Source organism: Emydura macquarii, unplaced genomic scaffold (assembly GCF_026122565.2).
Source record: "Emydura macquarii macquarii isolate MOO-44397 ecotype Brisbane River unplaced genomic scaffold, CSIRO-AGI_Emac_v2 contig_1644, whole genome shotgun sequence".
Lineage (NCBI taxonomy): Eukaryota > Metazoa > Chordata > Testudines > Chelidae > Emydura > Emydura macquarii.
Window position 1 is genome coordinate 25,567,812 of NW_027131781.1, and position 27,929 is coordinate 25,595,740.

Here is a 27,929-nt window from a genome sequence, read left to right on the forward strand (position 1 = left end):
GTACTCAGCGCCTGATGTTTTGCGCAGCCCTGAACGATGCAGCTGGTTGCGGAAAATTTAAGTGTAAACCAGGCCCCAGTATGTGCCTTCAGAGTGCTGTGAGTGCGGCCCTGTGCGCAGACCAGGCCCGCGGGCTCTGTGCCCCCTGCACCAGGGGCCAGGGGCTCCCACCCCCACACCTCGGGCCTGGTGCTGAGGGGGTTAGAGAGCAGGAGGCGCCCAGGCACTGCGGGGAGGGGCTGTGCAAGGCCTGGGCTAGTTGGGGGTTCAGGGTGAGGCCCTGACTCGGGAACACGTGGGTCCCAGGGCCGGCCACCCACCAGAACAGGCCCTGGAGCGAGTCCTGTCCTGTCCTGCCTGCCTACCAGCCCCCATTTCCTTCCTTCCTTCCTTCCATCCACTTCCTTCCTTCCCGGCGGGCAGAGCCCTGGACTCCCTGCCCCGCCCCCTGAGGAGAAGCCCCGCCCCTCCGGCTGAAGGCCTGCCCCTGTCACGTGGCCCGTCAGCTGACCCCCCCTCCCCTGGAGGGACTGGGAGTCACATGACCACGGCCGGTTGGCGGTTGCCATGGCCGGGCTGTCGCTGCTGCTGCTGGTGGGGCTGGTGCCCGCGGGCGCCGTGTGGCCCCAGCCCCAGCTGGTCCGCGAGTCTCCGGGCGACCGCTGCCGCCTGAGCCCCGACCGGTTCCGGTTCGGCTACGCGGGCTCGTCGGCGGTGGGGCCGGGCTGCGCGGTGCTGGACCAGGCCTTCCAGCGTTACTGGTGGCTGCTGCGCCCCGCCGGCCCGCGCGCGGCAGGTGAGGGGCGCTGCTCCGGGGCGCGGGGTCAGGTGGCTCCGCACCGGTACAGCGCGGGCCGGGCGGGGCGGGTGATCCTGTTCTACGAAGCGCTTCCTCAGGGTGTGAGGCCCACACCCGCTATGTGCTTCCCCTGCGGTGCAGGTGCTCCGCCCGGCTGGGGTTCGTAGGGGTACTGCAGACCAGTGGGCTTGTGTTTGGGTGCTTCACCTGCCTCCCTCCTGTCCGGGAAGCATCAAATAAAGCACTAACTCCTTGTGTCAAGGGGGGTACTTGGCACGGCTGGTGGGGCCGGGAGGGCTTGCCCCATGTCCGCGCTAGTCACTGAATTAATGCATGTCAAGGGACTTCTTAAAACTCTTACAAAACTCAAGCCCAGTAGCAATATTTCCATGGAGTTTATAAAGAGAGACCTATAGAGACACATCTCCTTGAGCACAACTCTTCCACCGCAGGGAACATGAAATCAAAAAGGACAACAAATAAATATACTGGCTTCATGACTCCTGAATCTCAGACTGAAGGCAATTAAGAGAGTATCAATGGAGATGACAAATGGGCTCTATAAAGTGCTTTGATTTGATGCAATGTGAGATACAATAAGTGACAGGTAATAAACTTGTTGGTTTATAACAGGAGTGGCCAAACTGAGGTTCGTGAGCCACATGCGGTTCTTTTACAGTTAACGTTCAGCTCGTGGAGCCCACTATGCCCCCTCATTCTTCACCTACCAGACTGGGGTGAGGAGCTTGGAGTATCTGCCCTGTGGCAGGGGGGTGGGGCTAGAGAATTCTGCTCAGTGGAGGTCTTGAGGGGGTCAGTAAGTTTGCTCACCCCTGGTTTATAATGTGACTGTATTGACTAACCAGAAGCCATTCTTCTTGCCAGTTGTAATTGATCCTTTTTGCTGCAAACAAAGGACATTGGGTGTCCATGGAAAACCAAACCAAACTCAGAGTATTCGCATGTGTGATTATGAGAAGTGTGTGCACTGATTTGGCTTTTGGTAACAGCAGCCAGAAGTGTGTGCTTCCCACCAGTCTGCATGTCCTGGTTCCTCAAAGCAGGTTTTGTAGTATATTTTATTGCTGTCATTGGAAATAAACATTTAGGGCCAGAGAAGACAACAAACAGCAACTGTACAAAAATAATTAAAGTGATACTCATAGACTTTAAGGTCAGAAGGGACCAATATGATCATCTGGTCTGACCTCCTGCACACTGCTGGCCACAGAACCTCATCCACCCACTCCTGTAATAGACCCCTGACCTATGGCTGAGTTATTAAAGTCCTCAAATCATGGTCTAAGGACTTAAGGAACAGAGAATCCACCAACAAGTGAGCTGTGCCCTATGCTACAGAGGAGGGTGAAAAACCCCCAGAGCCTTTACCAATCTGTCCTGGGGGAAAATTCATTCCTGATCCCAAATATGGTGATCAGCTAAACCCTGAGCATGTGGGTAAGACTCACCAGCCACACCCAAGAAAGAATGCTCTGTAATAACTCAGAACCCAGCCCATCTAACATCCCTTCACAGGCCATTGGCATATCTACCACCAGTAGTCAAAGATCAGTCGATTGCAAAAGTAGGCTGTCCCATTATACCATCCCCTCCATAAGTTTATCAAGCTCAGTTTTGAAGCCAGCTAGGTTTTTTTGCCCCCACTGCTCCCCTTGGAAGGCTATTCCAGAATTTCACTCCTCTGATGGTTAGAAACCTTTGTCTAATTTCAAGACTAAATTTCCTAAGGGCCAGTTTATATCCATTAGTTCTTGTGTCCACATTGGACCTGAACTTAATTAATTCCTCTCCTTCCCTGGTATTTATCTCTCTGATGTATTTATAGAGAGCAATCATATCTCCCTTCAACTTTCTTTTGATTAGACTAAACAAGCCAAACTCTTTGAGTCTCCTCTCATAAGGCTGGTTTTCCGTTCCGTGGATCATCCTAGTAGCCCTTCTCTGCACTTGTTCCAGTTTGAATTAATCTTTCTTAAACATGGGGGACCAGAACTGCAGACAGTATTTCAGATGAGGTCTCACCAGCGCCTTGTATAAGCGTACTAACACCTCCCTATTTCCACTGGAGATACCTCGTCTGATGCATCATTGGACCAAAGTAGCTTTTTTCGCAGCCACATCACATTGGCGGGTCATAGTCATCCCGTGATCAACCAATATGCCCAGGTTCTCCTCCATCACTTCCAACTGACACATCCCCAGCTTGTAGCAGAAATTCTTGTTATTAGTCCCTAAATGCATGACCTTGCACTTTCCACTATTACATTTCATCCTATTTCTATTACTCCAGTTTACAAGGTCATCCAGATTTTCCTGTATGATATCCCTATCCTTCTCTGTATTGGCAATACCCCCCAACTTTGTGTCATCTGCAAACTTTATTAGCACATTCCCACCTTTTGTGCCAAGGTTAAATAAAAAGGTTAAATAAGATTGGTCCCAAGACCGATCCCTGAGGAACTCCACTAGTCACCTCCCTCCAGTCTGACAGTTCACCTTTCAGTATGAGCCATTGTAGTCTCCTTTTTAACCAGTTCTTTATCCACCTTTCAATTTTCATATTAATCCCCATCTTTTCCAATGTAACTAATAATTCCTCATGTGGAACCGTATCACATGGCTTACTGAAATCTAGATAAATTAGATCCACTGCATTCCCTTTGTCTAAAAAATCTGTTAGATCACATCAATGGTTCATGTCCTATAATAACGTCTTATGGAACATCTATGTTCTAACACAACATTTTGTTTATTGTGAGCACTGCACTTTCTGAGTTATAACACTGATCTATTGCTTTTGTCCTACAAATATTACAAGCCAAAACCATGTTAGAACATAACCATGCTGAATTGTGGCAGGCAGCTTTGAGTGGTTACAGTTAGATTTGTATGTATGGGCCCAGAGAGGCAGATGGCTTTCCCTGGATCATACAAGTAATGTATCATGTCTTCTTTTATATGTCCACATGTCTGTGTCCTATCTTCCAAAAAGCTTCATCTTGTTCAGTTTCTTAGGAAGGTTATTTGGTGGTAAACTTGGAGCTAAAGTGCAGTTAAACCTCTGTTACAGTGCTGTGAATTCTGAATCTTCAAGACATTGAGTGTTCAATCCTCCTAGTGGGTCCCTTCCCTAGACTCATATCCAAACTGGATTCATGGGAGAACAAAACAATCTATTAGTCGAACGGCCCCAGTTATAGATGATTGTGCCTAGGTGCTGGGTGCACATAAAATGAAAATAATACCTAGCTCTTACATAAGACTTTTCATCAGTAGCTCTCAGAGTGCTTCACAAAGGAGGTCAGTGTCATTATCCCTGTTTAACAGATGGGGAAACTGAGGCACAGGCCAATGAGTGACTTACCTGAGATCACCGAGCAGGCCGGTGATAAAGCTGGAAATAAAATCCAGGTCTCCTGAGTCCTTGTCCAGTGCTCTCCCTGCACCAAAGAGCTAACAATTTCATCATAAAACTATAATAAACACAAACAAAATCACACTGAGATGTCAGGTTAAACATTTGTAGGAGATACCCCAGTCCTTAGTAACAGCAGTGACTTGGCAAACATCCTGTGAATATAAAACTCAAGCCCTGTCGAACAATACACTGCAGAGTGTTTAAGCAAAAAAATGCTTGCTCTGGTTTATTAAAGTCAATGATTACCAAATGTGTGTGCCCCTTAAGCCTCCAGACAGCTGACAAAGCAGTTTCTTTCCCCATCTCATTTTACAGCTCAGTTCTGTCAAATGCAGGTAGACACTAGATCCCCATTTTCATTGGCAATCCAGTCTTAATTCTGCGAGTGGTGATAAATTGACTAAATTATGTGATTAAATATGGAAATAATCTGAACCCACTCTGTAGCTTCACTGCTGGTTGAGCTCCTGGCTGTATGGGATGAGGCTGTTGAATTGGCCTCTGTGTTCTCTTCTGTATTACATTCCTCCCTTCTGTTCACAGGCCTCAAGGTGCTTTACAAATATCAATGAATTAACCTGCACTGCCTGCCTGGGAGTAAGGGAAACATTGTCATCCTCAGTCTACAGATGGAGAAACAGGTAGAGGTGACATCCCACATCCTCAAAGGTATTTAGTCGCCTAACTCCAAGTCAATGGCAGTTAGGTGCCTAAACATATTTGAGGATCTGAACGTAAGCAGCTTGCCCAAACTCACAACTGTTTATAAGTGTGGGAACAGAGTCCAGAGTAGTCCTCCGCTCTAATACTTCAACTACTAGCCCATTCTCCTGTTCTGAAGATAGAAGTGACACTTATTTGTTCTGCCCCCCCACCTCCCCCCCATATGCTATTCACAAGGGTGTGAGGTGTAACATAGGCATAGATGGTGTGGGGCCTACAATTCTGGTAACTGTGGTTGTAACCCAAGGTCAGTATTTGGAGGATTGCCCCTTGCTGGTGGTATGACTGGTGTAAATGCAGGAGAGCATTCGCTGCAGGAGAATGTGTCTTGGCTCTTATTAAAACAAGCTGGGTCAGTTCCACGTCTTCATGCTCTCAGTGCAGAGCCAGTAAGGCATCAGAGGTTTCACTTCTGTCTCTGTCGCTTTCTCCTGGGGTCTCTTGGTTTCTTTCATTCTCTTCAAATCCCCTCCATGGCCTCAGGTTCTACTCTTTACTTGCTTCCTCTGTCTCACTCCAGGCTGTGGCTTAGGGTGGGCTGCTGCTGTAACTGCACCAGCTTTGGTTCTCTCCAGCTGTTTCAGCTCTTTCTGTTTCTAGCGTGGCCCTGGACGTGCTGCTCACTGGTTGAAGAGTAGCAGGAAGGATTCTCCTGCCATGTGTTACCCTTTCACAAATGCTTCTGTATCCTCAGCATGTTCTCTCTACCCAGGAGCACCTGCTTTTGTAGGGAAAATTGTCAAGCACTCCTACCCCCAAGACAAAACGCAGCAAAGTTTTTCTAAACTTTCAGTTAAAAATATTGTCCCTAGCCCTTATCGTCATGAGGTTGTGTAACCCATGCGTACTGATACTGTAATGTTTGCCTAAGTCTGCAGACAGCCTGAAGCAATAGCTCTGAGAAACACAAAATTCATCCCATTAATCAAAAATAAACAGTAAATCAGATACCTAATAACTTGAACCATCTCACCATTGATCAAAGTGGATAAGGGGAGAAAGGAATGAGTAGCATTAGAACGTACTCTGCACAATCTGCTGTGAATGCACCTTATGCTAACATTGCGGGTGAGTGGAGCTGGGAGACTGGGAGAGAACCACATGTTTATTTTCCTAATCTGACCCTTGTAGATAACAGTGGGAAACTTGTCATTCAAGATCTGGAGGGAACCCACGATTCTAGGTGTTGCTAGGAATCTAAACTTACAATGAATGGTCTCTGAGAATGTGTTCATTACTTATGCTAAACAATCTGATCCATCTTGTATTTAGCTGTGATGCTATGACCTTTCCTATACCTGAAGAAGAGCTCTGTGTAGCTCAAAAGCTTGTCTCTTTCACCAATAGAAGTTGGTCCAATAAAATATCTTATCTCATCCACCTTGTCTCTCTAATATCCTGGGACCAACATGGCTACAACTACACTGCAAACAAAGAATAAAACTATTATTCACACTTCACCATTTCTGCCAGGGGAAAATGTGACCATCAAATCACTTGGGACAGTGTCTGAGAACTTAGCCTGGTGATCATTGTGTGTGCTTACATCTTCCTCCTCAGTCTCAGTCTGTCCTTGCATTCTTTCCAAAGTACAGTGGCTCATGCAGAGCTCAAATTACTCTCTGGTGACTTGTCTAATTGTGTTGATTTTAAAAGGTTTTGTTATGTATTACAGAGAAAAGGGAAAAATTCAAACCATATGTGGAAAGGAATACTGTGTTCTAATGAGCTGGTGTTGAATTGGAGTTCCAGTTAGAAAGGGGCATATTGATCATAATGCAGAACTTGGGGAAACTTCAGTGTGAATTAGTTCCATTCATCTATATACAGCAAAAACAACGAGAGGCCTGTAGCTCCTTAAAGACTAACACATTTCTGTGGGCATAAGCTTTTGTGGGCTGTAACCCACTTCCTCAGATGCATGAAATGGAAATCACAGATAGGAGGTATATATATACATCCAAGGGTAAGAACAAAACAATGGGGAGGGCAAGTGCTAACAAGTCAATTCAGTTAGGGTAGATGAGGCCTATTCACAATCATTGATTAGAAGGTGAGAATGTGTGAACAGTGACAATTACTTCTTGTAATGAGATAACCATTCCAAGTTCCTGTTCAGACCCAGTCTGATTGTGTCAAGTTTGCATATGAGTTCCAGCTCCACAGTTTCTCTCTGAAATCTGTTTTTGAAGTTTTTTTGTTGAAGTATAACAACTTTCAAGTCAGCTATTGAGTGTCCTGGGAGATTGAAGTGCTCTCCTACTGGCTTACGGATGTTACCATTTTTTATGTCTGATTTGTGTCCATTTATTCTTTTGCGTAGTGACAGTCCGGTTTGGCCAATGTACATGGCAGAGGGGCATTGCTGGGATATGATGGCATATATTACATTAGTAGATGTGCAGGTGAATGAGCTCCTGATGGTGTGTCTGATGCGGTTAGGACCTGTGATGGTGTCACTAGAGTCGATGTGTGGGCAGAGCTAGCAATGGGGTTTGTTGCAGGGATAGGTTCCTGGGTTAGTGTTCTTGTTGTATGGTGTATGGTTGCTGGTGAGTATTTGCTTCAGGTTGGGGGCCTGTCTGTAAGCAAGGGTAGGCCTGCCTCCCACAGCTTGAGCGAGTGAGGGGTCATCTTCTAAGATAGGTTGTAGATCCTTAATGATGTGTTGGAGAGATTTTAGCGGGGGGCTGTGGTGTGAATTAGCCACTTTTTCAAAATGTGCCCATGCAGAACTGCGGTCCAGTTGGTCTGGACTGTATGTATTTGGAGTGAGTGCCCAGTGCCCACAAACTAAACCTCTGAGCTCTCTAAAATATTCCCATCCACTCAACCTCCTTTTGTCCTCCCTGTTCAAGCAAGTCAGCTTTGCAGCCTGAACACCCAACTGGAGGAGGTGTCTCACAGCTGAGGACTGTCACTGAGCATGTCTTCCCAGCAGTCCTCTCCCATTCACACAGGAGGCTGCTAGCTCAAAGTGCCTTAGTTGATGGCAGTTGTCGTGGTATCTGGTGGTGAGAGGGGCAGTTGCCCAGGTTGTCAGGACCTCAACCATTAAGGGGTTTGTAGGTCAAACCCAGCACCTCAAACTCCTCCTGGAAATCAGGTGTGGCCAGTTTAGGTCTCAGGGTCCTATTTGGAAATGGGAGCACAGACCTGAGTTCCCAGCACCTTTGATGCTTCACTGACACTGATCTGCTGTGATTGTGGTTTTTTTGTAAGTGATTGTGGTTTTTTGTTCCAATCCCTGACAATAGCTGGCTCATACAACAACTTACTGGCACTGCTCTTAGCCTTGAACCTTGGCCAACAGGGTTATTATGTGATTGTCTACATGTCCCAAAGGTGGTCTTAGCTCAAATGGTGAGCGTGTCCCCTTCCCTCTGGATGCCTGCTCATATCCATTTTTTCAAAGGGGGGTGACTGCTGTATGCTTCCTTGCTTGCTCTCTGATAATCAAACATACTCTTTCTAGTTGAGATCCAGAGGGCTGGCTGGGTGGAACTCAGCTACAAGCCCAGCTTGGTTATTGTTTGCCCCATTAAATTCCCTGCTGGCTGTGGATCTCATCCCAGCCTGGGGTTGACCCTCCCTCGAAGGCATACGGGTGTAATTTGCTTTGCTGATGCTCACTGCACTCTCTGTATTAGAGGATTATCTGTGTTCACTGTGGTAGGTCACCAGATCTCACTGGGCTGGTTCAGGCACCGGGCGAGGTTGTCGGGGGAGATTCCATGGAGGCTCAGCACTTTCCTTACATGACCCACTTCTACTGCATGTAACATTCATCTTTTCTCGCTCCTGGGAGAGCTGGGGCAGTGGTTTTCATTTCTCCTGGGATCTGTTTTGGCTAGTGGGTGCCCTGCCAGCTCTTGGGTCATCGTCGAGCAGACAACTCCATTGCTTCCTGGCGAGGCTGCTTAAAGAACAGCTGGCGCCTGATGGAAAATTCTGAAAGGCGTTTGCCTTAGAGACAGTCCTGCCCTTGTTGGCTCAGCCCTGCGATCGCAGAACCACAGCTATTGTTCTGCACTCGGAGGGAGCGGTTTATATCCTGCGCGGGGAGGTGGCTCACGCCTCCCTAGAGGCCTTCCTCCACCTACTTGGAGAAAGTCCACCTAAAAAAAATCCCTTATTCACCTGACTCAATTCTTCACTTGAATAGGTTGGGAAATGCTGTCGCTTGTTTCTCCTGGTCCCAGGTAGAGTCTTGGGTGAGCCCAGGCCCTGCCTCCTCAGTTCATTGGGGGCTGTTTCTGTATCTCTCTCTCCAGCCGTGAGGTTGTGTGAAAGGGGCTGTGGCCTGAGAGCATTCCCATCCCTGGTACACTTGGGGAGCTGGCTTTTCTGCTTTACCCAGCCTGGGCACTGTGGCAGCCTTGTTACTGACCTCTCTGTATCCAGGAGTTAAATGAAATGGATGTCTGTCAGCCTGCGACCCGCCTGTCCCCGCCTCCCCCAGTCTGTCATGGAAATATTGTTTGTGGTTCCTTAGAACCACTCTGCAAACGGCCACTCACAGCACGTGGTCCCTCATGGGTGGGCCAGAGCCCTTGTGAAGTCTTAGCCTCTGGAACTGTGCATGCTCTCCTTTGGATCCTTTAGTACGCTGGTGCCCTTCACCTGTAGCCAAGCTGTTTTGGCATGAGTTCTCCCTAGGAGTGTTAATGCTCACAGGGGGAGTAGCCAATGGTGCTGGTTACAGGTGCCATTGGGCCTGGTGGGCAGCGTCTCTGCCGTTCTGGATCTGAGCTCGTTCTGAGCTGAGACTGGCTGGGCTTTCCATCAAGGCCCCTCAGTCAGTCATCCTTGAGATTGCTTTGGACAGCCCCACCCTTTGCTCAGCATTGGCCTAGCTGCTCTCAGAGGAGACAGTGAGTGTTTTCCCCATGGACTCCAGTGGGAGCAGAGGTAGGCTGATACTGGTACTTTGGGAAATCCCACCCCAATCAAATCCGGGCTCTGCTTTGTAGGAAGGAGTGGCCAGAGCTCTCACCTGCAGGGCCCCCAAGTGCTCCTGCATCCTCTCCAATCTTTAACTTGGCTGGGTTTATTCTCTACTGACCCGGCTGCTGCTTTGACCAACCACACGAGGAAGGCCTGATAGAAAGCCATTGAAATCACTGGGAACTCTGCTAACTTCATGGTATTGGGGCTGGTGATAGCTCCGTTCCATAGGCCTCTCGGTGCAGTCCGAGATGCATCTTCCTCAACGGTGCTTGAAAAGAGGGAGGCATGCTCTTGGGTCTGTGTCTCCATCCAAAGCTGGGAAGTTTTGGACTCTGAAATCCTGCAGCTCCTGAGACTGTCTAATAAAACATGCTGATGCAGGTGACCTTAGTCACTTCTCCACTTTCCAAACAGGGTCCTGCTGGCCAAGGTGCCATGTGAACTGGTGATAATGCAGACTCTGGTCTTCCTTGTACATCCCCTGCATCTGGCCCTATGTTTTGCCTGCACTAATCAGTGTAGCCAGCCAGTCCTTTGGCCTCCGTAGCACCGAGGCCAGGCTGCACTGGTGAGGGGTAGCACTTCCTGCTCAGGTGCTTTGTTAGTTATTGTCCCCATTGCTGATTCTCCCATCATGTCCATGGCAGAGCTCATCAGATTCTCCTATTTCATACTGTGCTTCCCGCTGTCTGGGTTAGGGTTGGGGGGGGGTTGGGGGGGGCAGGCAATACAAGTTTCTCATGTTATGGTTGCCTTGGAATGGGATGAAAGAGAGAATTTGGCAGCAACCTAGAAAAGGATTGGTCCATTCGTTTGTTTGGTTGCTCTGGCAGTCTCTTCCAGGACAGGCCTTTGACTTTGGAACTCGCTTTCCCTTTTGGTTTGATGTAGCCCCAGTCGCCTGACCTTTATGGCTCTACCAACAGGCAGAGTCCTCACCTCTCTCTGGATTAACACCTGCATTTGCACCACTTGCTGGGGCAGTTCTTTTATTGGCAATTGAAGCAACAGTAACATGACATTCAGCTCAGTCTAAGTTTTGTCCCCCAAGCAAAGCTGTTTGTAGGATTTCCCTGTAGGACCTCTCTTCCAGGCCCTAGTTTGCTCTACCCTGACAGCCCCTCCAACCTCCCTTAGCCTCGCTCTGTAGCTGTGCGCCACACAAGTGAGCAGGAATCAGTCAGCATTTCTGTCACTTAACAGGCAACAGGTATCCTGCAAAGCTGGGCTCGGGAAGAAGGGTGTGCTGAGTCGGTTTGTTTAATCTGTATTCTGTGTGTGTTGCAGAGGATGCACGACCCTGGGAGCCTCTTTGCACTGAGCTGCTGATCTCCGTCGCCACGCCGTACTGTGATGGCTTTCCTGACATGGACTCTGTGGAGAGCTGTAAGCATCAGCCCGTCACAGAGCAGGAATTGTGCTGCCTGGGTAGCAGTGATCAGAACCAAAGATCTAGGCCCACTTTAAACCAGGAGGCTATATCCTGCAGTCCAAGTACATTGCCGGGAAGGCCTGGATGCATTGCAACAAATGCAGGCTGTACATGGCTGTCCAGAATGTGCCCTCCTTTAGGGAGTAATGGCTTCTAGCAGCTGTCAATGAGATGCTTAGCCAGGGAGTCTCCTGTTCTCTGGAGCTCTCGCTGCTGGGGACCTATGGTCCATCCCTGGGTCACTGCTCTGGAAAGCTTCAGTGCTCTGTCTGTTATGCCCAGGATCCTGAGTGCTGATCCACTGATGAGCAGGTGGCTTAGAGGGAGTGGGGGGCTGGTTCTGGGCCTACAATCGTCAGGAATATATAGCACTTTCGATCCCTAGATCTCTAAGCACTCTACAAAGGAGGTCAGTATCATTATCTCCATTTTACATATGGGGAATCTGAGGCACAGGTGGGGAAGTGACTGGCCCAAGGCCCCCCAGCAGGCCAGTGGCAGAACCAGGAGTATAACCCAGGAGTTCCTGACTCCCTGTCTAGTGCTTTATCCACTAGGCTATGCTGCTTTCCATTAAAAAAGGTTAAATTTACTGTTGCCCCGTTCTTTCTTTAAACATTTTCACCTGAGACTGTATAAATGGGAAAGCTAAGGAGGGGGGTTGATTATATCTGGTTCCCGCACATCTCCTGTTATTGCAGAAGTCCCCCTTTCAGTCTCTCATCTCTTGGTGTACACCAGTTTTTGTTGAAGTGTCCCAAGAGTGCCAAAGGCACTAAGGTAGGCAAGCAGTGTGGATTGGCCATGGGTGGGAGAGAGGGTTGCCTGATGAAATACTCTTCTTTAAACTATTCAAAGCTGGGTTTAATCTAGGTCACGGAGCTGGGACTGTAATAACTTGCCATAGGGTTCAACAGGCTGGGGAGGGCTGTGCTAGAGTTGCTAACATCCTCTGTGATGCTGTGTTTCAGACAAGCTGTCCATTTCAGAGGACCTTTCACTGCTGTCTGCAGAGAGTGTCTGGGGAGCTCTCCGAGGTGAGGCTGCATTTGCCGTTTGGGACGGTCTGTCCCCATTAGGGCTTTCTGCTGAGTTTTGCTGCTTCCTTTACTCCCTGGCCCATTGGATGGAGTGTCTCCCTGTTCCAGTGTATCATAGCTTGCTTTGTTAATTGGGCTCTGCTCCTTGAGGGGGAATCCAGGCCCAAAGCCTAACTCTGTCTGTCTGCTTCCTGCAGGCCTGGAGACCTTCAGCCAGCTCGTCTGGAGAGATGAGGATGGGACGGTGAGTGTGACTTGCTCAGCTGGAGGGAGGTATTGATGCAGTGCAGGGTGATGGCGGCAAGCTGTGGTGGGGATGCACTGCCCTGTCCTGCCTCATGGGGGCAGCATTGCTTAGCTGCTAAATGTGGCAGGCTGCGGCTGGACTGCGAAGAGAATCCCCTTAGGCCTCTGCTGCAGGGATCAGGCTTGGGGAGGAGTTTTTAAACGGGGCCCAAGTGGACTTCTGGGGCACCAATGAGGTAGCACAGGCAGGGCTGGGGACCAAGTGATTTAACAGTATAAGGCCCTGAATAGTGCCCCCCCACTCCCCCCAGCAGGAGGGAGCCATGTCTTGGAGCCCTGTAGCAGCTCCTCCTGGGTGATTTCTCTAAAGTGCCATTCTCAGGCTAAAGGAGGCGCTCCTGCCTGCCCCCTGTGCCCCAGGGAGGTGGAGAGCTCTGCCTGGGGGCAGCTGACCCTGCTGTAGTGAGGGTTTTCCTGGGGACGTTAGGGTGTCTGTGTGTCTGCTCGGAGCCTTCCCTGAGTGGGCAGCTCATCTCTCCCGCGGCCCTTTTCTTTCAGTTCTACATCAACAAGACGGACATCGTGGACTTTCCCCGCTTTGCTCACCGGGGCCTGCTGCTGGACACCTCTCGCCACTACCTGCCTGTCAAAGCCATCCTGGAGACTCTGGTGTGTGCCCGGGTGCTCAAGAACATGCCCTGCCTCGCTGGCAGGCTTGCCAGCCTCTGATGTGACCTTGTAGGCAGAGCCGTTTGGGTAGCTGTTCTCTGCGGCGGCACAGTTGGGGGCTTTCTGAGGGCTGCTGGGCCTGGGCACTGCATTGGCTGTGCCGACGTGGTTGATTGTGCTCCAGGGTCAGATGGTTCCTCCCAGCCAGCGCCAGCCCCTACAGCTGGGTATAGCTAAAGCACCATGGCAACGCTCCAGGGTGAGGAGAGGAGCTCACAGAGTGAAGCCGCCTGCCCGAGTGGAGAGAGGGCTTGTCAAAAGGGGGCTGGGTGGGCTTGGGTCTAAACCAAGGACAAATGCTCCTAATGCTGCACAGCCCTCCTGGTTTGCTGTCCTCCTCAGGCCCCTTGCGGGGCTCACTCCCTGGGGAACTCGCAGCTGCCTCCTTTGGGCTGTTGGTTTTGGTTCTGTGTGCAAGTGAGTTGGAGAAAGAGAGAGAGCCTCACAGACCCTCCCCTGCCCCACAAAGCTGGCCTTTTGTCTTGGCAGTGGGAACACAAGCCCACTGCACTCGGGAACAAGCCAAAGTGGGTGATGTTTCTGTGCTGGTCCCGCAAGAACGGGGGACCAGAGGGTGGTGATGGAATCCTTGCAAGGTAGTGCCCTGGAATTATGCTTCTGGTATCTTTTCCCTAAGTCCCCCCTGCTTCCCGCTTGGGAGCATTGGCGTTTCCTGCCAGCCCCAAGGTGGAGAGGACTATAGACCAGTGTGCTTATTGACGGGACTGTACCTGCCTCCACATTGTTTCCTTTCTGTACAAAGGAAGTATCCCGGTGGCCTGTCCGTGCTGTGCCTAGGGTATCTCCTTACTCTGCCTTGTTTACAGGAAAGCAGGATCTTTGTAAACGAGGACTCATTCACCTCCTTGGGCTAATCTTCCATGCCCCTCTCTTGATGCTGGTGTCCCTTCCACAGAACCAAATTCAAAGCAGTTCCAATAGCAGGACAAGCTGGGTTTACAGGAACAAGCGAGGGGCAGTCTTGAGGAGGGCTGGTGTCTCTTTAAATGATTCCCAACTTGACTGAAATAAAGGGAGGAGAAGCAGGATTAAAACTGTTCGGCTCGATTCAGGAGTAACTGGGTGAAATTCCCAGGCCTATGCTATTCCAGAGGTTAGACTAGATGATCTGATGTCCCTTCTGCCCTTAGAATCTCTGACCCTCTGAAAATGACAGGGAAGGACAGAGTGATCTATGTTTTGGGGAGACGTAAGGAGCCACGGGAAGAGGATCTAGCTTTCCTGGGATGCCTGTAACTCTGTCCCTTAGCAAGGGACCCCAGAGCATTAGTTTGAAATAGAATGTTCCCAGCCACTCCTCAGACTGGTGTTCGGCTCTGAAAAATGGCTCATCCTGGTCTGCCCCCTTTGTGCTTGGAGTCTTAGGGTATGTCTATACTGACAGCAGCAGAGTTGCTGCCATCAAATTGACCTATCTGGATTGATTGAGCAGTCAGTGAAGACCCGCTCAATTGATTCAGAAGTCGACACTGTTAAACCACCCCCTCAAGTGGCGTAGCGCTGGGTCGACGGGAATGCGGTTCCTGTCAGCACGGTACAGTGAAGACGGCGCACAGAAGGGTAGCATAGGGGTCGATGGGAGTTATGCAAGCTACTCTGCGTAGCTTGTGTAACTCCTGTCGACTCGCCAGGTAAGTGTAGACCAGGGCTTGTAGCCCTGCCAAGCCAAGGTAAACGGGCAAGTGCAGGATTCCCTGGCATTTGCAACAGGGCTGTGTTCAGTCAGGTCCCCCGGGGCAGATCCTGTGAAAGCAGGGAGTGGCGGTTTCACAAGTGTCAAGGGCAGCACTTAGCCTGCAGAACCTCTTACTAGCGTCACTGGGTAGTGCCCCACATGACTCTCAGAACCCAGGGGAGCCTGGAGGGCTGCTGTGTGTGTATGATCCTGTCCTTAGGATTGGAACATGTTCAAAATGGAAGTGGAGAGAGAATAGCCTGGAGGTGCCCTGGTCCCCACTGGAGGAGCACTTTGACGGAAAGGTGTGCGAAGGCAGGCTGGCTGAGCTGTCGGAGTATGGTGTGGGGGCGTGTGTCTGAATCCTGTCGCTCTCTTATGGCTCCCCAGGATGTCATGGCTTATAACAAGTTCAATGTATTTCACTGGCACATTGTGGATGACCCCTCCTTCCCGTATGAGAGCACAGCCTTCCCGGAACTCAGCCAAAAGGTAACACTTTCCATTCTGTGCGCAGCACCCTAAACACGGATGTGCTCTCAGAGTAAGCCCAGGAGCCCTCTTCTCCCCCCACTGATATGGGATTCCCCTGTGTCCTGCAGAGGAGAAGGGGGCCCCGTATCCTTGTCCTCTACTGATGGATGTCTCTGTACGTGTGGTCTTCAGCCCAAATGGCCCCCAGGCCAAACCTCTATGCTGCCCTCAGCACCTGATTCTGTTAGTAACCCCTCTGTTAGAGACTGCAGCATCATGCATTCCTTGGCTGTGTGTTGCAAGGAAAGATCAGGATGGAAATGGAAGCCTGGCTCACAAGTGAAATGACTTCAGTGGTCTCAGTCCAGGCCCTGGACAATATTTGCATCACTGAATCGCAACATACATAACTTAGCGTAACTGACCGTGCTGCTGTGTGAAGGACCCAGGGCTGGGATAGCAGGGCAGCATTGAGGTGCATGGGCAGAGCTGCGTGGGGCCCAGAGCTGGGATAGCAGCGGGGAATGCAGGTCCAGGGCTGTGAATGGAGAGACTAGGCATGCGCTGCACTGTAGTTGGTGTGACTGGTCTCTGAGAGTCTCTAATTTCACCCTAGAATGTACAGAGCAATCGTGGTGACCTGTAATGAGCAAGAGCTGCCTTGCTAGCAGCCAGGGGTTGGTGTCCAAATTCCTGGGGCCAGATCTGGGTCTCCCAGGTGCAGCTCCCCATCTTCCTTTGCTCTCACGTGACTGCGTCAGAGCAGATGTAAGAAAAGAACTAGTGCAGCTCCCGGAAGCCTGCTGCTCAGCCTGGAAACCTGGACTGGGTGCAGACTGGCAGGAGAAATTCCCAAGCACATGCTGGCCTGCTAGGGGGAGCACGTAACGTCCAGCCAGTTACAGGACAGGGGTTTATCCAGACTCCTCCACACCTTGGTGGGAAGTGGTGCTGGCCATGGCTGCTGCCCAGCTGGTACTGGGATGGGATGGAAGCAGATCCGTGATGCCTCTGTGCATTGCACCAAACCTTCCTAGTGATTGCATGTCGCCTCGGACGAGCGCAAGGCCTTTCCTGTCAGCACAGTGGGGAACTGATCAGTGGTGATGACTAATGGGAGAGCAGGGTGGGTCTGAATGGGCACACGCTGGAGCATTAAGGACCTGTGATTCTTGTGCCGTCCCAGGGGGCTTACAATCCCGCCACCCACGTGTACACGGTGAACGACGTGAAGCTGGTGATCGAATACGCCCGGCTACGTGGGATCCGAGTCATTTCAGAATTTGATACCCCTGGCCATACCCTCTCTTGGGGCCCAGGTAAGGAATGGGGCCTGCCCAGGGTCCCATAGAAAGGGTGGGTTGGGGATAATGGGGCTGGCCCAAAGGTGGGTCTCAGTGGTCTAGATTGTAGCACAAATATCCAGCCTAGAGCTGTGTGCATCCCCCTCTCAGAGCCTGGGCCTGGCCAGTAATGGGCTCTCAGCTCCCCTCTCCGCTTGTCTGCTGGACGTGAGGAACTCGGGGGTGGGGCTATAACCAGACCTAGAGCAGGGAGGCGCTGTTCGTGCTGTCCCCACCTGACACCCCATGCACTCACTCCTGATCTGCAGTCCCCTGCTATCCCAGTCCTGGGGCCCATACAGCCCCTCCAACGTTCCTTAAACCTGACTTCCAGCACTCCCTGCTATCCCAGTCCTGGCCCCCGATGCCTCTGTCAACACACCTCAGCACCCACCTGCTCTGTGCCTGTCTCAGAACGTTGCTCGCTAATCTCCTTCCCGAGCTCTGTATTTGTAAAGGATAGCGTATGGTGGGGGCTGCACCAATGAACACATAGGAATGGGGCAAGGGGGGGAAATGTCCCGATCTTGGCTAGTCCACATCCTTCCAGTCGGTTAGTACTGTGCTTTCCCATGGCAGCATAACAGTCTGGAGCCATGGCCCCCTTGTGGGACCTTAATCCATGCAACTGATGCATTTTCTGGTCCAGCTCCCCACGTGGGCTAAGAGCCTGGTAAGGGGGTCTTCAGGTTAGAGTCTCCACTGCAGTAGATGAAGCACACACCTTGCTGGAGTCCCTTCCCCTCCTGCAGAAAATCTCCCTGCACCCAGCTGCCCACTCCAGCACAGCAGCAGAGCTCTCCATCTTACCTGGCTTACTATTGAGGCAGCCTGACCTATGGATGAAGCACTGGACTGGGAGTCTGGAGGCCTGGGTCTATTCCCAGTTCTGCCACTGACCTACTGGGTGACCATGGGCACATCACTTCCCCTCTCGTTGCCTCAGTCTGCCCCTCTCCAGGGGGGAATGGGAAATACCCCACTTGTGCGCGGGGCGTTGAGCTCTGTGGCTGGGGTGTGCTTGCTGTGGGGGCTGTGTGCTGGGATGTGTGTGACGGACGCCTGCAGTGGGAGAAGACAGCTCCATTTCACTTGTCTCCAACCAAGCAGCTGCCTGTCCTGGGTGAAGCCTTTGCTCTCTCCTCTCCCTGACCCCCTAGCTTGCTGTCTGGGGCTGCCTGGCTGTCCCTTGTGGTGGCTAGCATTGAGGAGCAGCTGGCAGCATTGGCCAGCCAGTGACCCAGAGTTTGGTGGCATGTAACCCCTTCCTTACAGCGCTCTTTGGTATTGATCCAGGTGCTCCGGGCTTGCTGACTCCCTGCTACAGAGGCTCGATTCCCTCCGGGACCTATGGACCGGTCAACCCCGCCATCAACACCACTTACCAGTTCATGACAGAGCTCTTTAGGGAGGTCAGCACTGTGTTCCCAGACTTCTACCTCCACCTTGGTGGCGACGAGGTTGACTTCACCTGCTGGTGGGTTACAGTGCTTTGTAGCCCCTCGGCGAGGGCGCGGGGGGATAGCAGGGACAGGCTTTGTGGGGTGAAAGGCCTTGGAATGTTGGCTTTGCTCACTAGCTAGTGATGGTCTGGAGATCGGTGCCTCGCTGTGCTAGGCTCTGTACATAAACAGCGAGACAGCTCCTGCCCTAGAGAGCTTCCAGGCGAAATAGAGATGTACAAGGAGGCCTGGGCAGTGCGCAGAGGGGGAACTGAGGCACAGAGAGGCCTGAGGTTACACACAATCCTGTGGCAGAGCTGGGAATAAATCCTGGGAGTCCCAAGCTGTGCCTTGGCTGCAGACCTCACTAGCCATCCTTCCCCACTAATTCCTCACTAGCAGTCTGCTCTTGGCCTAATAAAACAAATCAGCCCACAGTCTCCAGTCATAGTCTCGTTGTCTCAGTACACGAGGCCAGAGTCTGCATGAGTCGCCCAGAGAGACAGTAACCCTTTGCAGCTGCCTGAGGAAAGCAGACACCATCACTCATCTGGAGACGGCTCTCGGGCTTGCATTCATTGGGCCGTCGGAGACGATCCCTCCCCACCCTGCAGAGATGGCCAGTGTGGAGCAGCAGCCCCGCGACTCGCTCTCCTCCCTGTCGCTCTTGGCACATGTCCTCAGGGCGCTGGGCACACTGGCCGCTGTGTGGTCCGTGCTTTCACACTGCTCCTCTTTGGTGTGCAGGAGGTCGAATCCGGAAATCCAGGCCTTCATGCAGAAGATGACATTTGGCCAAGACTACACCAAATTGGAGTCTTTCTACATCCAGAGGTGAGGAGGGCCGTGAGGGCCTACAAAGACCAGCAGCTGCAGCACGACCCATGAGCCTTCCATGACTCACACGTCCAGCCCACTCCCCTGTATTTCTTCCCGGGGAGCACGCCAAAGCTGGTACATGGCTATGGCCTCACCACACCTTGTCCCGCACAGGCTTGTGTGCGGAGTTGACCCCAAATGGGTCCAGGGCTGGTGATGGTTCTGGATAGTGGGTGGGGGATGGACTGACAGCCTTGGGATGGGGGAGGAAGAGAACCAAGGTAACTTCCTGTCTTGCTGCGAGCACCTGGCCTAGGGAACGTTCCTATCTAGACGCAGGCCCTGACTTGAGTGCTGCAGGCTCTGGCTGCACTCTCCTGGGTCGCTGCAGCTCGGCGATGGGCGAGCTATCCCTGTTTACGGTTTCTCTCCCGGCTCCAGACTGCTGGATATTGTCTCTTCCTACGGCAAGGGCTATGTGGTGTGGCAGGAGGTGTTTGATAATGGCGTGAAGGTGAGAGCCGCTCTGTTTTCCCTGCTAAAGGCCCCCGGCACTCAGCAACGTGGTGACAGGGCTCCAGCCAATGCAGTTTGGCTCCCTGCCCCAGTGTGGCTTGGGAATGGAGGGGCCTGGCTATGTGTTGGTGTGAGCTCATCTGCTGTACTGCGTGGTCTCCTCCTGCCCCATCCCCTGCTAGGCTCTGCCAGGCACCGGGATAGCTCTTGGACTAGGGGTTGGCGGGGGGTGAATTCTTCACCCTCATCCATGGGGTTTTTCTTTCCTTCATTGGCCGTGGCTCTTCCCCGGCTCCTTGTGGCCTGATCCCATAAGAGGCAGGTCTTTGATCCTGTCCGGGACATGCTGCCACTTTGGGCCCACAGCTCCCGCTGCAGCAGGCGTGCTCTTTGCAACGTGCGGCTGTTTGCTCATAGCCTAGTGTGTCAGCTGCTCGCTGTACCCAGAGCGGGAGGGCTGGCGGGCACCACGGCCCTGGTGGTGGTGGGGTTGGGTGAGGAATAAAACCAGGCACCGTCACTTGCTGGCATGGCAGTTGAGAACTCAGGGCTGCCCGGCTGCTGCTCCCCCTTCAGAGAGGGCACTCCTGGCATCTCTCGCTCCAGGCCCCATCCACTCCTCTTGCCCCAGCTGATAGCCCCTTCTGCCTGCCGCTGGGTGTCAGAGGGGCACCTGCTGGGGGAAGAGCAGCAGGGACTCCCCGGTCTAGGTACTTACACAGCTCTCGTTGCCATAGTGACTGAGCACCTCACACTTGTTCCTGGGAGGCTGGGAAGGGCCGTTGTGTGGGCAGCTGAGATGCAGGCAGATCAGGGACTTGCCTGAGGTCACACTGGAAGTCCGGAGTCTCAGTGCGGCACCCTGACTGCTAGACCATCCTTCCTACCCCACCCTTTGGATCTGGGCGCCTGGGCTAGGAAAGACAACAGAGGTATCCTCCCTGGGGTCAGTTTCACACGCCGTGCCCCTGCTGTGTGGCTGCCTAGAACAGCCGTCTCTAACTCCCGCCATGACCAATGCAGCGGTGACTTCCCATTTCTGTGGCAGGGTCCCGGGCTGAGCTCCAGGAGGTACGTGTACAGCCAGGCATGCTGATGTGGTGGGGCTGGCACTGGGGAGTGTGAGCTGAGGGTTGTCCTGGGGCTGCACTGTTCTCGTTTCCCCCCTGAAGGGCCCTGGGTGGGTTGTGTGTGCCGTGCCGTGTGCTGCAGATTGCCTTGGAGGCTGTCAGCCTGGCTCTTCTTGTGGGCTAGGGGTGCGGGGCTCTCCCTCAGCACACTGACCCCTTGCATGGAGCATCACGTGTGTTTCTGGGATGTGTGGCCAGGTGAAGCCGGACACCATCATCCACGTGTGGCGGGAGAACGCCGGGCCGTACCAGCAGGAGATGGCACGAGTCACCAAGGCTGGTTACAGGGCCCTGCTCTCAGCCCCCTGGTATCTCAACCGCATCTCCTATGGACAGGACTGGCTGACGGCCTACCAGGTGGAGCCTCTGGAGTTTGCAGGTGTGTCCCTTGTGCATGGAGGGAGGTTGTGTCAGCCTCTGCTGCGGGGCCTGGCTCGCTGCCTCACGCACAGCTGTGATGTGGCAGTCCTGGCTGGTCAGTGAACTAACAAGCAGGTCGGTCAAGTGCTTCCTACTATTGAGACAAGTTAGTGTAAGCACCCAAAGCCTGGGCTCCCGTGACTTGCTGGGCTCTGTAGCTGGAGTCTGTAAAAGACTCCTCTTTGTGGGTTGGGGACAGAGGGCACATGACACGCACTGATCAGTGGGTCACACCTCATCTTCCGATCCTTTGTCATTTGAACAAGTGTCTCTTCTGACAGGCAGCCCGGAGCAGAAGGCGCTGGTGATTGGTGGAGAGGCCTGCATGTGGGGTGAATACGTGGATGTAACTAACCTGACGCCCAGACTCTGGTAAGAGAACCCATCAGAGTCGTGGGAGGCTGGCTTGAGCCCTTCTCTTCTCACGTGGGCGGCCGTTCTTGGCCTGATTGTCCACGGAGTTGTGTAAATGGCAGGGAACTCCTCTGAAGCCGATAGGGTGAGACTGTGGGGAGAAGAGAACTGGGCCCCTCTGTGTCTCAGTGGGAGTCTCCTGATCTGTCTCCCCCATCACTGTAATTATTGACTGACTTATAAACCTGTATTTATGGCTGTGTCTGCCTAGATATAGTGGAACCCCACAGAGGGGAGCAGAAGGGAAGCCCCAAGTTGTGTAAGTACATCACAGCGTCCATAGCAGCTCAGAATGTAGGGACCTGTGCCTAGCACGACGCTGTATGGAAAGAAGGCTGTGCAGTGCAGGATTCCCTGACTTCAGAATGTCAATGCACTGCCAGATCTTACTGAAGAGCAGCCTTCCAGTTGGGTGTGCATCCCGTGTAAATGCACTGGCCCCAGGTGCTAGGCACCCATGGAACCTTTGTAGGTAAGCAGCTGTACTTCAGTGCTTTAGACTCCCCCATTTTTGGGTGCTGACTGATAAGAGGCTTTGGCCCTTGTGCCTTACAGTGAAACACTCCTCCATCTGACTGCCTTTTTCGGAGCTGAATGGCACGAATTATTTACAGTCTCCAGTTCCCCCTGTAGCAGAGTTAATTGGCTGTTGTTATAGGCTGGGCTTGAAGTGGTTTCTTGAGCTCTTGTTTTCCCCAATGCCCCCCTCCTACTTCCTAAATTATTATAAAAATAAAAATAATTCAGTTGACTTAAAATGTCCAACCAGGCCAGTGGCCTTGCTCTGCTCCTGTCATTCTCATGCCGAACTGGCCTGCTCCCGGCGCCCCAACTCAGCTGGCGAAGGAGAGGTGCCAGCTAGAACTCTCTGAGCCCATGGGACTCATCACCTCCCCCAAGGAGGGTGGAACTATAATGCCTTTATGAGGTTATCGTGCCACCGTCCTTCAATTTCCTTCTCACCTTCTCCCCTTTTTGAAGCACTAAATGAATGAATATCACTGATGGGTAATACCTGATCCAGTGACCCTCCTACAGGACTTAGCTAGCCTTCCTGTCTTAAATCCTCCGTAGTAAGACTGGTCAACCTTGGCTCAACTTTCTCCTCTTCTCCACTTGCACTTCACTAGGGAGGGCTCACGGCTTGCATTTTTGAAGGTGAAGGTGTAATCATCTGTTGTCTGCTCTGCCAGCCCATCCCGTTCAGTCTGTGTCCAGGTGTGGCTGTGGTAGGCCCGTTGGAGCACACAAGCAATGTGCTGTTTGTTGGGGAAACATCAGTGAGGAACCAGCTGGCGGGTTTCCTTAAATACACTCAGTGTATTGGCTGTGGACTGGCATAACAGCCTATTTGCCAAGGGACTCCCCTTTTCTCTTCTTTCCCTGCAGCCACTTTTCAGAGTCTGTCTACATTTCAGTCACTGGATGTGGTTGCCTGTGTGTAGACATACCCAGACTAGCTTTAATTTAGCTCGGGTTCCAGAAACAGCAAAGCCATGGCAGTTCTGGGAGGGTCTGTACAGTCTGTGCTGAAGTCCATGTTACCACAGCCTCACTAATCTGGCACCTGAGCTAGCTAGATGACAACTAGTTTGGGTACGCTGGTTTGTGCTGCAGCCACACGGTGAATCCTGCAGGGAAATGACACTCGGTTTTCCCAGTCCCTTGGAAGCATGACTGAGTCCATGTTATTAATTTGCTCAGTGCCAGTTAGATTTTAAAACTGAAACCTAACAAACTAGATTTGCCAATAGAATAAATGTTCTAGCCAGTATGGGAATGGTGATGGAATTTAATTCAGTGAACCCCCTTTTTATTGAATGCAGGCACCTTCAGCTTACTCATTAACAGTGCTTCCTTTTCAGATCTCCTTTTACCTTGGACAGTACTTTTCTGAGCAGGACATTGAGTTGTTCTTAACCAATCAACCAGTTTATTCATTTAGCCAAAACCACATAAGTATATAATCAATAGCCTTAGAGTCAAGTTTAGTATCAGAGATTCTGGCATGTACTGAATACTACATGCTGATTATACCACAGAACAGTACAAAAAACCCAAGGGTTCTTGTGACACTTACCATAGGTCAGTTCTCAGTTCTTCAGTATCTGGAGCACATTTGTCCCATTTCAAGTAATTCTGCAAGAGTGAGGATGGATTTGTCTCAAGGCAATCTTAGCAACGTGGTCCAAGTGTTTGGTCTGAAAAGGACTACTTTCAAACTTGAAAAGCAATTGCTTAAAGTTATTATTTGAGGTTCTCTTAGGCCAGTTTTATATATCTAATATCAGGTCCTTGAGGTCTCACTAGAAGGGGAGGTGACTCAATAAGGGAATTGCATGGGCAGGCTGAGTCTGCTCATGCAAGGGGCTGTCCTGTGTCTGGCTTCTGCAGCTGTTTTGTGGGGGTTTCAGCAAACTGAGCCTCACCCCCATGGTGATCTCAGTTTTACACCCTGTTTCGGGAGTGTTAGAGGGGGTGTGGCTCTTAGTTCCTATTGGATGCTGACCAAATGAACTCAGATTTCAGCACTCCGTTTTTCTGCTGCTTCCCTCAATTTCCAGTAGATGAATGGTCCTCAAACCTTTTAGGTCACACCCTTGCTTACCTGGTCTGGTACCTCTCTCCCCCTGAGAGCTGCAGTCGGAAGCCGGGGCCGGAACTGCAGTTGGGAGCTGAAGGCCAGGGCCGGAGATAGGGTTGGGGCTGTGGCTGTGGGCAGAACTGCAGCTGGTGCTGGAGCCAGGGTCAGGAGTGCTGCTGGGGGCCGGGACCAGGGGCGGGGCCGAGGCCGGGGCAGAGCAGGGCTGGGTGGTGCGCCCCCCCCACCTCCTCTGGCGGGTCCGGGCCCCGCCATGCCCCTCCCCAACGTTCCTCTGCACCCCCATGGGGGGCACCGCAGGGTTTGGGGACCACTGCAGTAGACATCTGGAGAGCCGGTGCATTTGATTCATAAAGCAAGGAAATGTACAGCTTCAAATTGGGGGTGAAAGCTAGTTGGTTTGGATTTCTTGGGGTATTGGGGCGTTTGGCCGCTGGAATTTTTAGTTTAGTGTTCTGGGTCTCATAGCTAGCTGCTATTTAACAGTTTGATGTATAAGTTATTTCCCCAGCCCCTTCCCCCAAATCTCTGATGCTTAACTCACTCATAGGATGAAACATGCTAATAATCATCACTGTGTAGGAAAGCAGCAGGGTGTTACTCTTGTCCATCCAGTCCCAGAGGGAGGGGGAGGTTCAGATGCTCTGATCACATGCAGATCATGAGAAGCACTTGGCTGAGTAACAAAAGCTTCCAGAGTTTGTTTATGCTTCCTATTTCTTATTGCAGGGGGTAGGAGGGTTCTTAGCCCCATCTGTCTTGCACTCGGGGAGGTGGATGTTGTTCGCTTGTTGCCTTTAGTTCCTTTAGGAAAAACTAATGTTTGGAACAGGCAGAGAGGTGGTAGCTGCACTCCTGAATAGAGTGATTGCTTTTCTCTTTTAAGCGTCTTAAGGACTACTAGTTTATTAATAACATTCAGGGCATATTTGACATTCTGCTTCTCACAGCTCCCCAGCCTCCCTCATCATTGATTCAGTTTTTCTGGCCTAAGAGGGGCTTTTGTTCAGTTGATCCATGTCTGCTGACCCCACACGTAGCAAAGCATAACAGCCTAGGTGTTAGTAACGCCTCTCCACTCCCAAGGGAGAGCTACTGGAGCCCTTTGTGTTCCCTACAAGGTTAGTCCATCCTTTCTGCTGACATCCGTGCATTGCTGACCAGCAGGAACAGTCTGCACGGGTCTGTGCAGGAGTGTCTGGGAGCGGCTGCTCTGAGCAGCCCTCGAACTTCCTGTGCAGAATAACAAATCCTTGTATCTCATTTCCTCAAGGCCAAGAGCTGGGGCCATAGCTGAGAGGCTGTGGAGCAACAAGACGGTGACAAATCTGCAAGATGCATATACACGACTGGCGGATTTCCGTTGCAGACTGCTCAGGTAATGTTATCTGGCAGTTGTGTAGCTCCTCTCATCCAAGACTCCGCTAGACACAGGAAAACAGTCAGCCAACAGCAGTGAGCAGGGAGTGGTGTAGGAAGGCAGGATGTGACTGTGAGCGGGGATTTCACCAGGGCACTGGGGCTAACACCCCTGTCCCTACACAAAGCGCTGTGGCACCATTCATGCCCAGGACCTTAGGTTGCCAACTCTGGAAGATGGCACCCTCAGCTGCACAGCGCCCCTAGTACCATGCTGAAGCTTTGGTTCAGTGCTGATTCGGGGGGCAGAGCACTCCCCCAGAATCACCAGCACTGCTTCTTGTAGCACAGGGGTTTTCCTTGGGGGTCTCTCTTCAGGTAGAGACCAGGCCCCACCTTGCTTAGCCTGTGAAAACCGGTCTGGTCCCTCACAAACGAACCCTTTACTTCAGCACATCACAACTGACATTTCCACCCCAATCAGGGCACCGAAAGGTTAAGAATGACTCCCTCCTCGTGGCGTGCCTGGGTTCTGCGTTTGCGCCCACCGGGCAACATCTCTGTGTCTCTTCTGTTCCAGGCGAGGTGTCCAGGCGCAGCCTCTCTTTACAGGATACTGTGACCCTGAATACAGTGGGTTCTGAACCGAGAGCCGCGCCGCTCCTCCCTCGCCCTGGGCGCTGTGTGTGTATCTTGGATGATAGCTGCTGCCAGGTGCTACGAGCTGTCCCTGCTGCTCTTGTTCTTGCAATGAGCTGATTTAGATACTTTGCCTTTTTTCTGTTGTTTGCATTTTAAATCCAATAAAGAAATAGTCCCAAAGAGAGAAGGAGCCTTCCCAGTGCCAGGGCAGGCTGCGTGAAGCTCCTGGCCCATCAGCACAGGGTAGCTTGCTGCACCCTGGGGATGCACAGGGTTGGGCTGTGGAGGTGTCGTTGCAGCAAGTGCCATGGGAAGAGCCCAGGCTGGAGCTGCCGTGTGGGCAACTACAAACTCTCTGTACTTTGTAGTGACACATGGCGCCACAGTGCCGGTGTGGGAGTCACTTCTGAGAGCGGAGACGTACTCCCCCCTCGGCCCCAGCACGGGAGCCTGCAGCCCCTGTCCTACCTGTGCACTGCCTGTGCCACTGCACCCCACTCCTCGTGCAGAACAGCTTCTCTGCCATCTACCTCCATGTCGACATACCTCCGGGAGCAGGGACCCCAGCTCAGGGTTTGGTCCCTGTCCCTGCCATGAAGCCAGGCTGGCCTGGCTCGCAGTGTGCGCGCCTAACTGCATAGCGTGTGACTGGTCTGTGTCTGTCCCAGGCCTTCTCTTCCCTGGGGGCACAAGGGTCTAGCCAGGCAGCTACATCCTGTGGGGCAGGCAGTTGTCGTCTTAGCTGGTCAGGTGAAACCTTAGGCTCCCCCTAGCTTGTACCTTGGCCACCAGAGGTGTTAAAACTACACACTGCCTTCTCCATGCTAAGCTGTTATCCCATGGTTACACCGCCCCTCCTTCTTCCCAGTGTGGACACACCCTTGACGTGTAAGATTCTCTCCTGCCGTTCAGCCCAGCTTTTGTTCTGCTGTTTCTTTTCCTTTTGTTCCTCCTAACCTCTGCCTGCAGCCCACTTGTCTGCTTTCCTCTTCACGCCACCATCTCTGTCTGCTTCTTCTCCTGGGTGCTGCCTTCTTCTCTTGCCTTACTCAAGAGAGTGGCTCCCCAAAGCCTCTATGAGGCAATCACCCCAGCTTCCTCCTTCAGCTTCCTTCTTGCCTTCTCCTTTTTAGGAAGCTCTCAGGGAGTTGCCCACCAGGATTACAATCCCATCTGGGCCCTCATTGGCCTATCACCTTGTTGGGTTTGCAGCCCCACACAGGACTCAATCAACATATCCAACGTCCCAATGTTTGATTCCCTGCAGCGAGCGTCGGCTCACATTTCTCTCCTTGTCTTCATTTGAACTGAAGACTTCTAGAGGCAGGGACCCACTCAGCTGTTCACCAGATGATCAGTGAATGGAGACATTTGTCTTTGACAGCTCGGATCCCCTGCCTGAAGTCTCCACTGATCCACGGGTGTCTGGTTTGGGGTTGATTTCTCTGTACGGGGAAAGATGCTGTACTGTAGGAATGCTGTGTAGCTCTGCTTTAAATGAGCTACTGCTGTGTAGGCTGTGTTGTCACTTCTCTGCAACTGTTCAGATGTTGTTACGATTGCTAAATTTTCATTAAAAATATGCACAAGCAGCTGAGTTTGAATTTATTTTTAATCTCTAGTTTGAGAGTATATTCTTAAAGGGAGGGTTAGGTCTTCCTTCCTCCCTGTCACCACTAGGGGACAGTCTTGGGAAATCTGCTGTTTATGGAGG

At 51.9% G+C, this 27,929-nt stretch overlaps 1 protein-coding gene across 1 annotated transcript; it reads left to right on the top strand.

Annotated features, from left to right (window-relative positions):
* The first annotated feature begins 528 nt into the window (after positions 1–528).
* Positions 529–27,801, top strand: HEXA (hexosaminidase subunit alpha). The gene is made up of 14 exons (XM_067555985.1): positions 529–796; positions 11,199–11,297; positions 12,315–12,380; positions 12,581–12,627; positions 13,188–13,298; positions 15,445–15,546; positions 16,715–16,847; positions 18,168–18,348; positions 19,061–19,147; positions 19,574–19,646; positions 20,977–21,157; positions 21,480–21,570; positions 25,488–25,592; positions 26,154–27,801. The coding sequence occupies exons 1-14, from the start codon at positions 568–570 to the stop codon at positions 26,215–26,217; spliced, it is 1,569 nt and encodes a 522-aa protein (XP_067412086.1). The 5' UTR covers positions 529–567; the 3' UTR covers positions 26,218–27,801.
* Positions 27,802–27,929: the final 128 nt, after the last annotated feature.

Bases quoted from the DNA above. Each gene is read 5' to 3' on its own strand.
- HEXA (XM_067555985.1), top strand. From the start codon at position 568: ATGGCCGGGCTGTCGCTGCTGCTGCTGGTGGGGCTGGTGCCCGCGGGC. The intron at 12,381-12,580 runs GTGAGGCTGCAT...TGCTTCCTGCAG, and splicing joins TGTCTGGGGAGCTCTCCGAG to GCCTGGAGACCTTCAGCCAG. The intron at 13,299-15,444 runs GTGTGTGCCCGG...ATGGCTCCCCAG, and splicing joins AAGCCATCCTGGAGACTCTG to GATGTCATGGCTTATAACAA.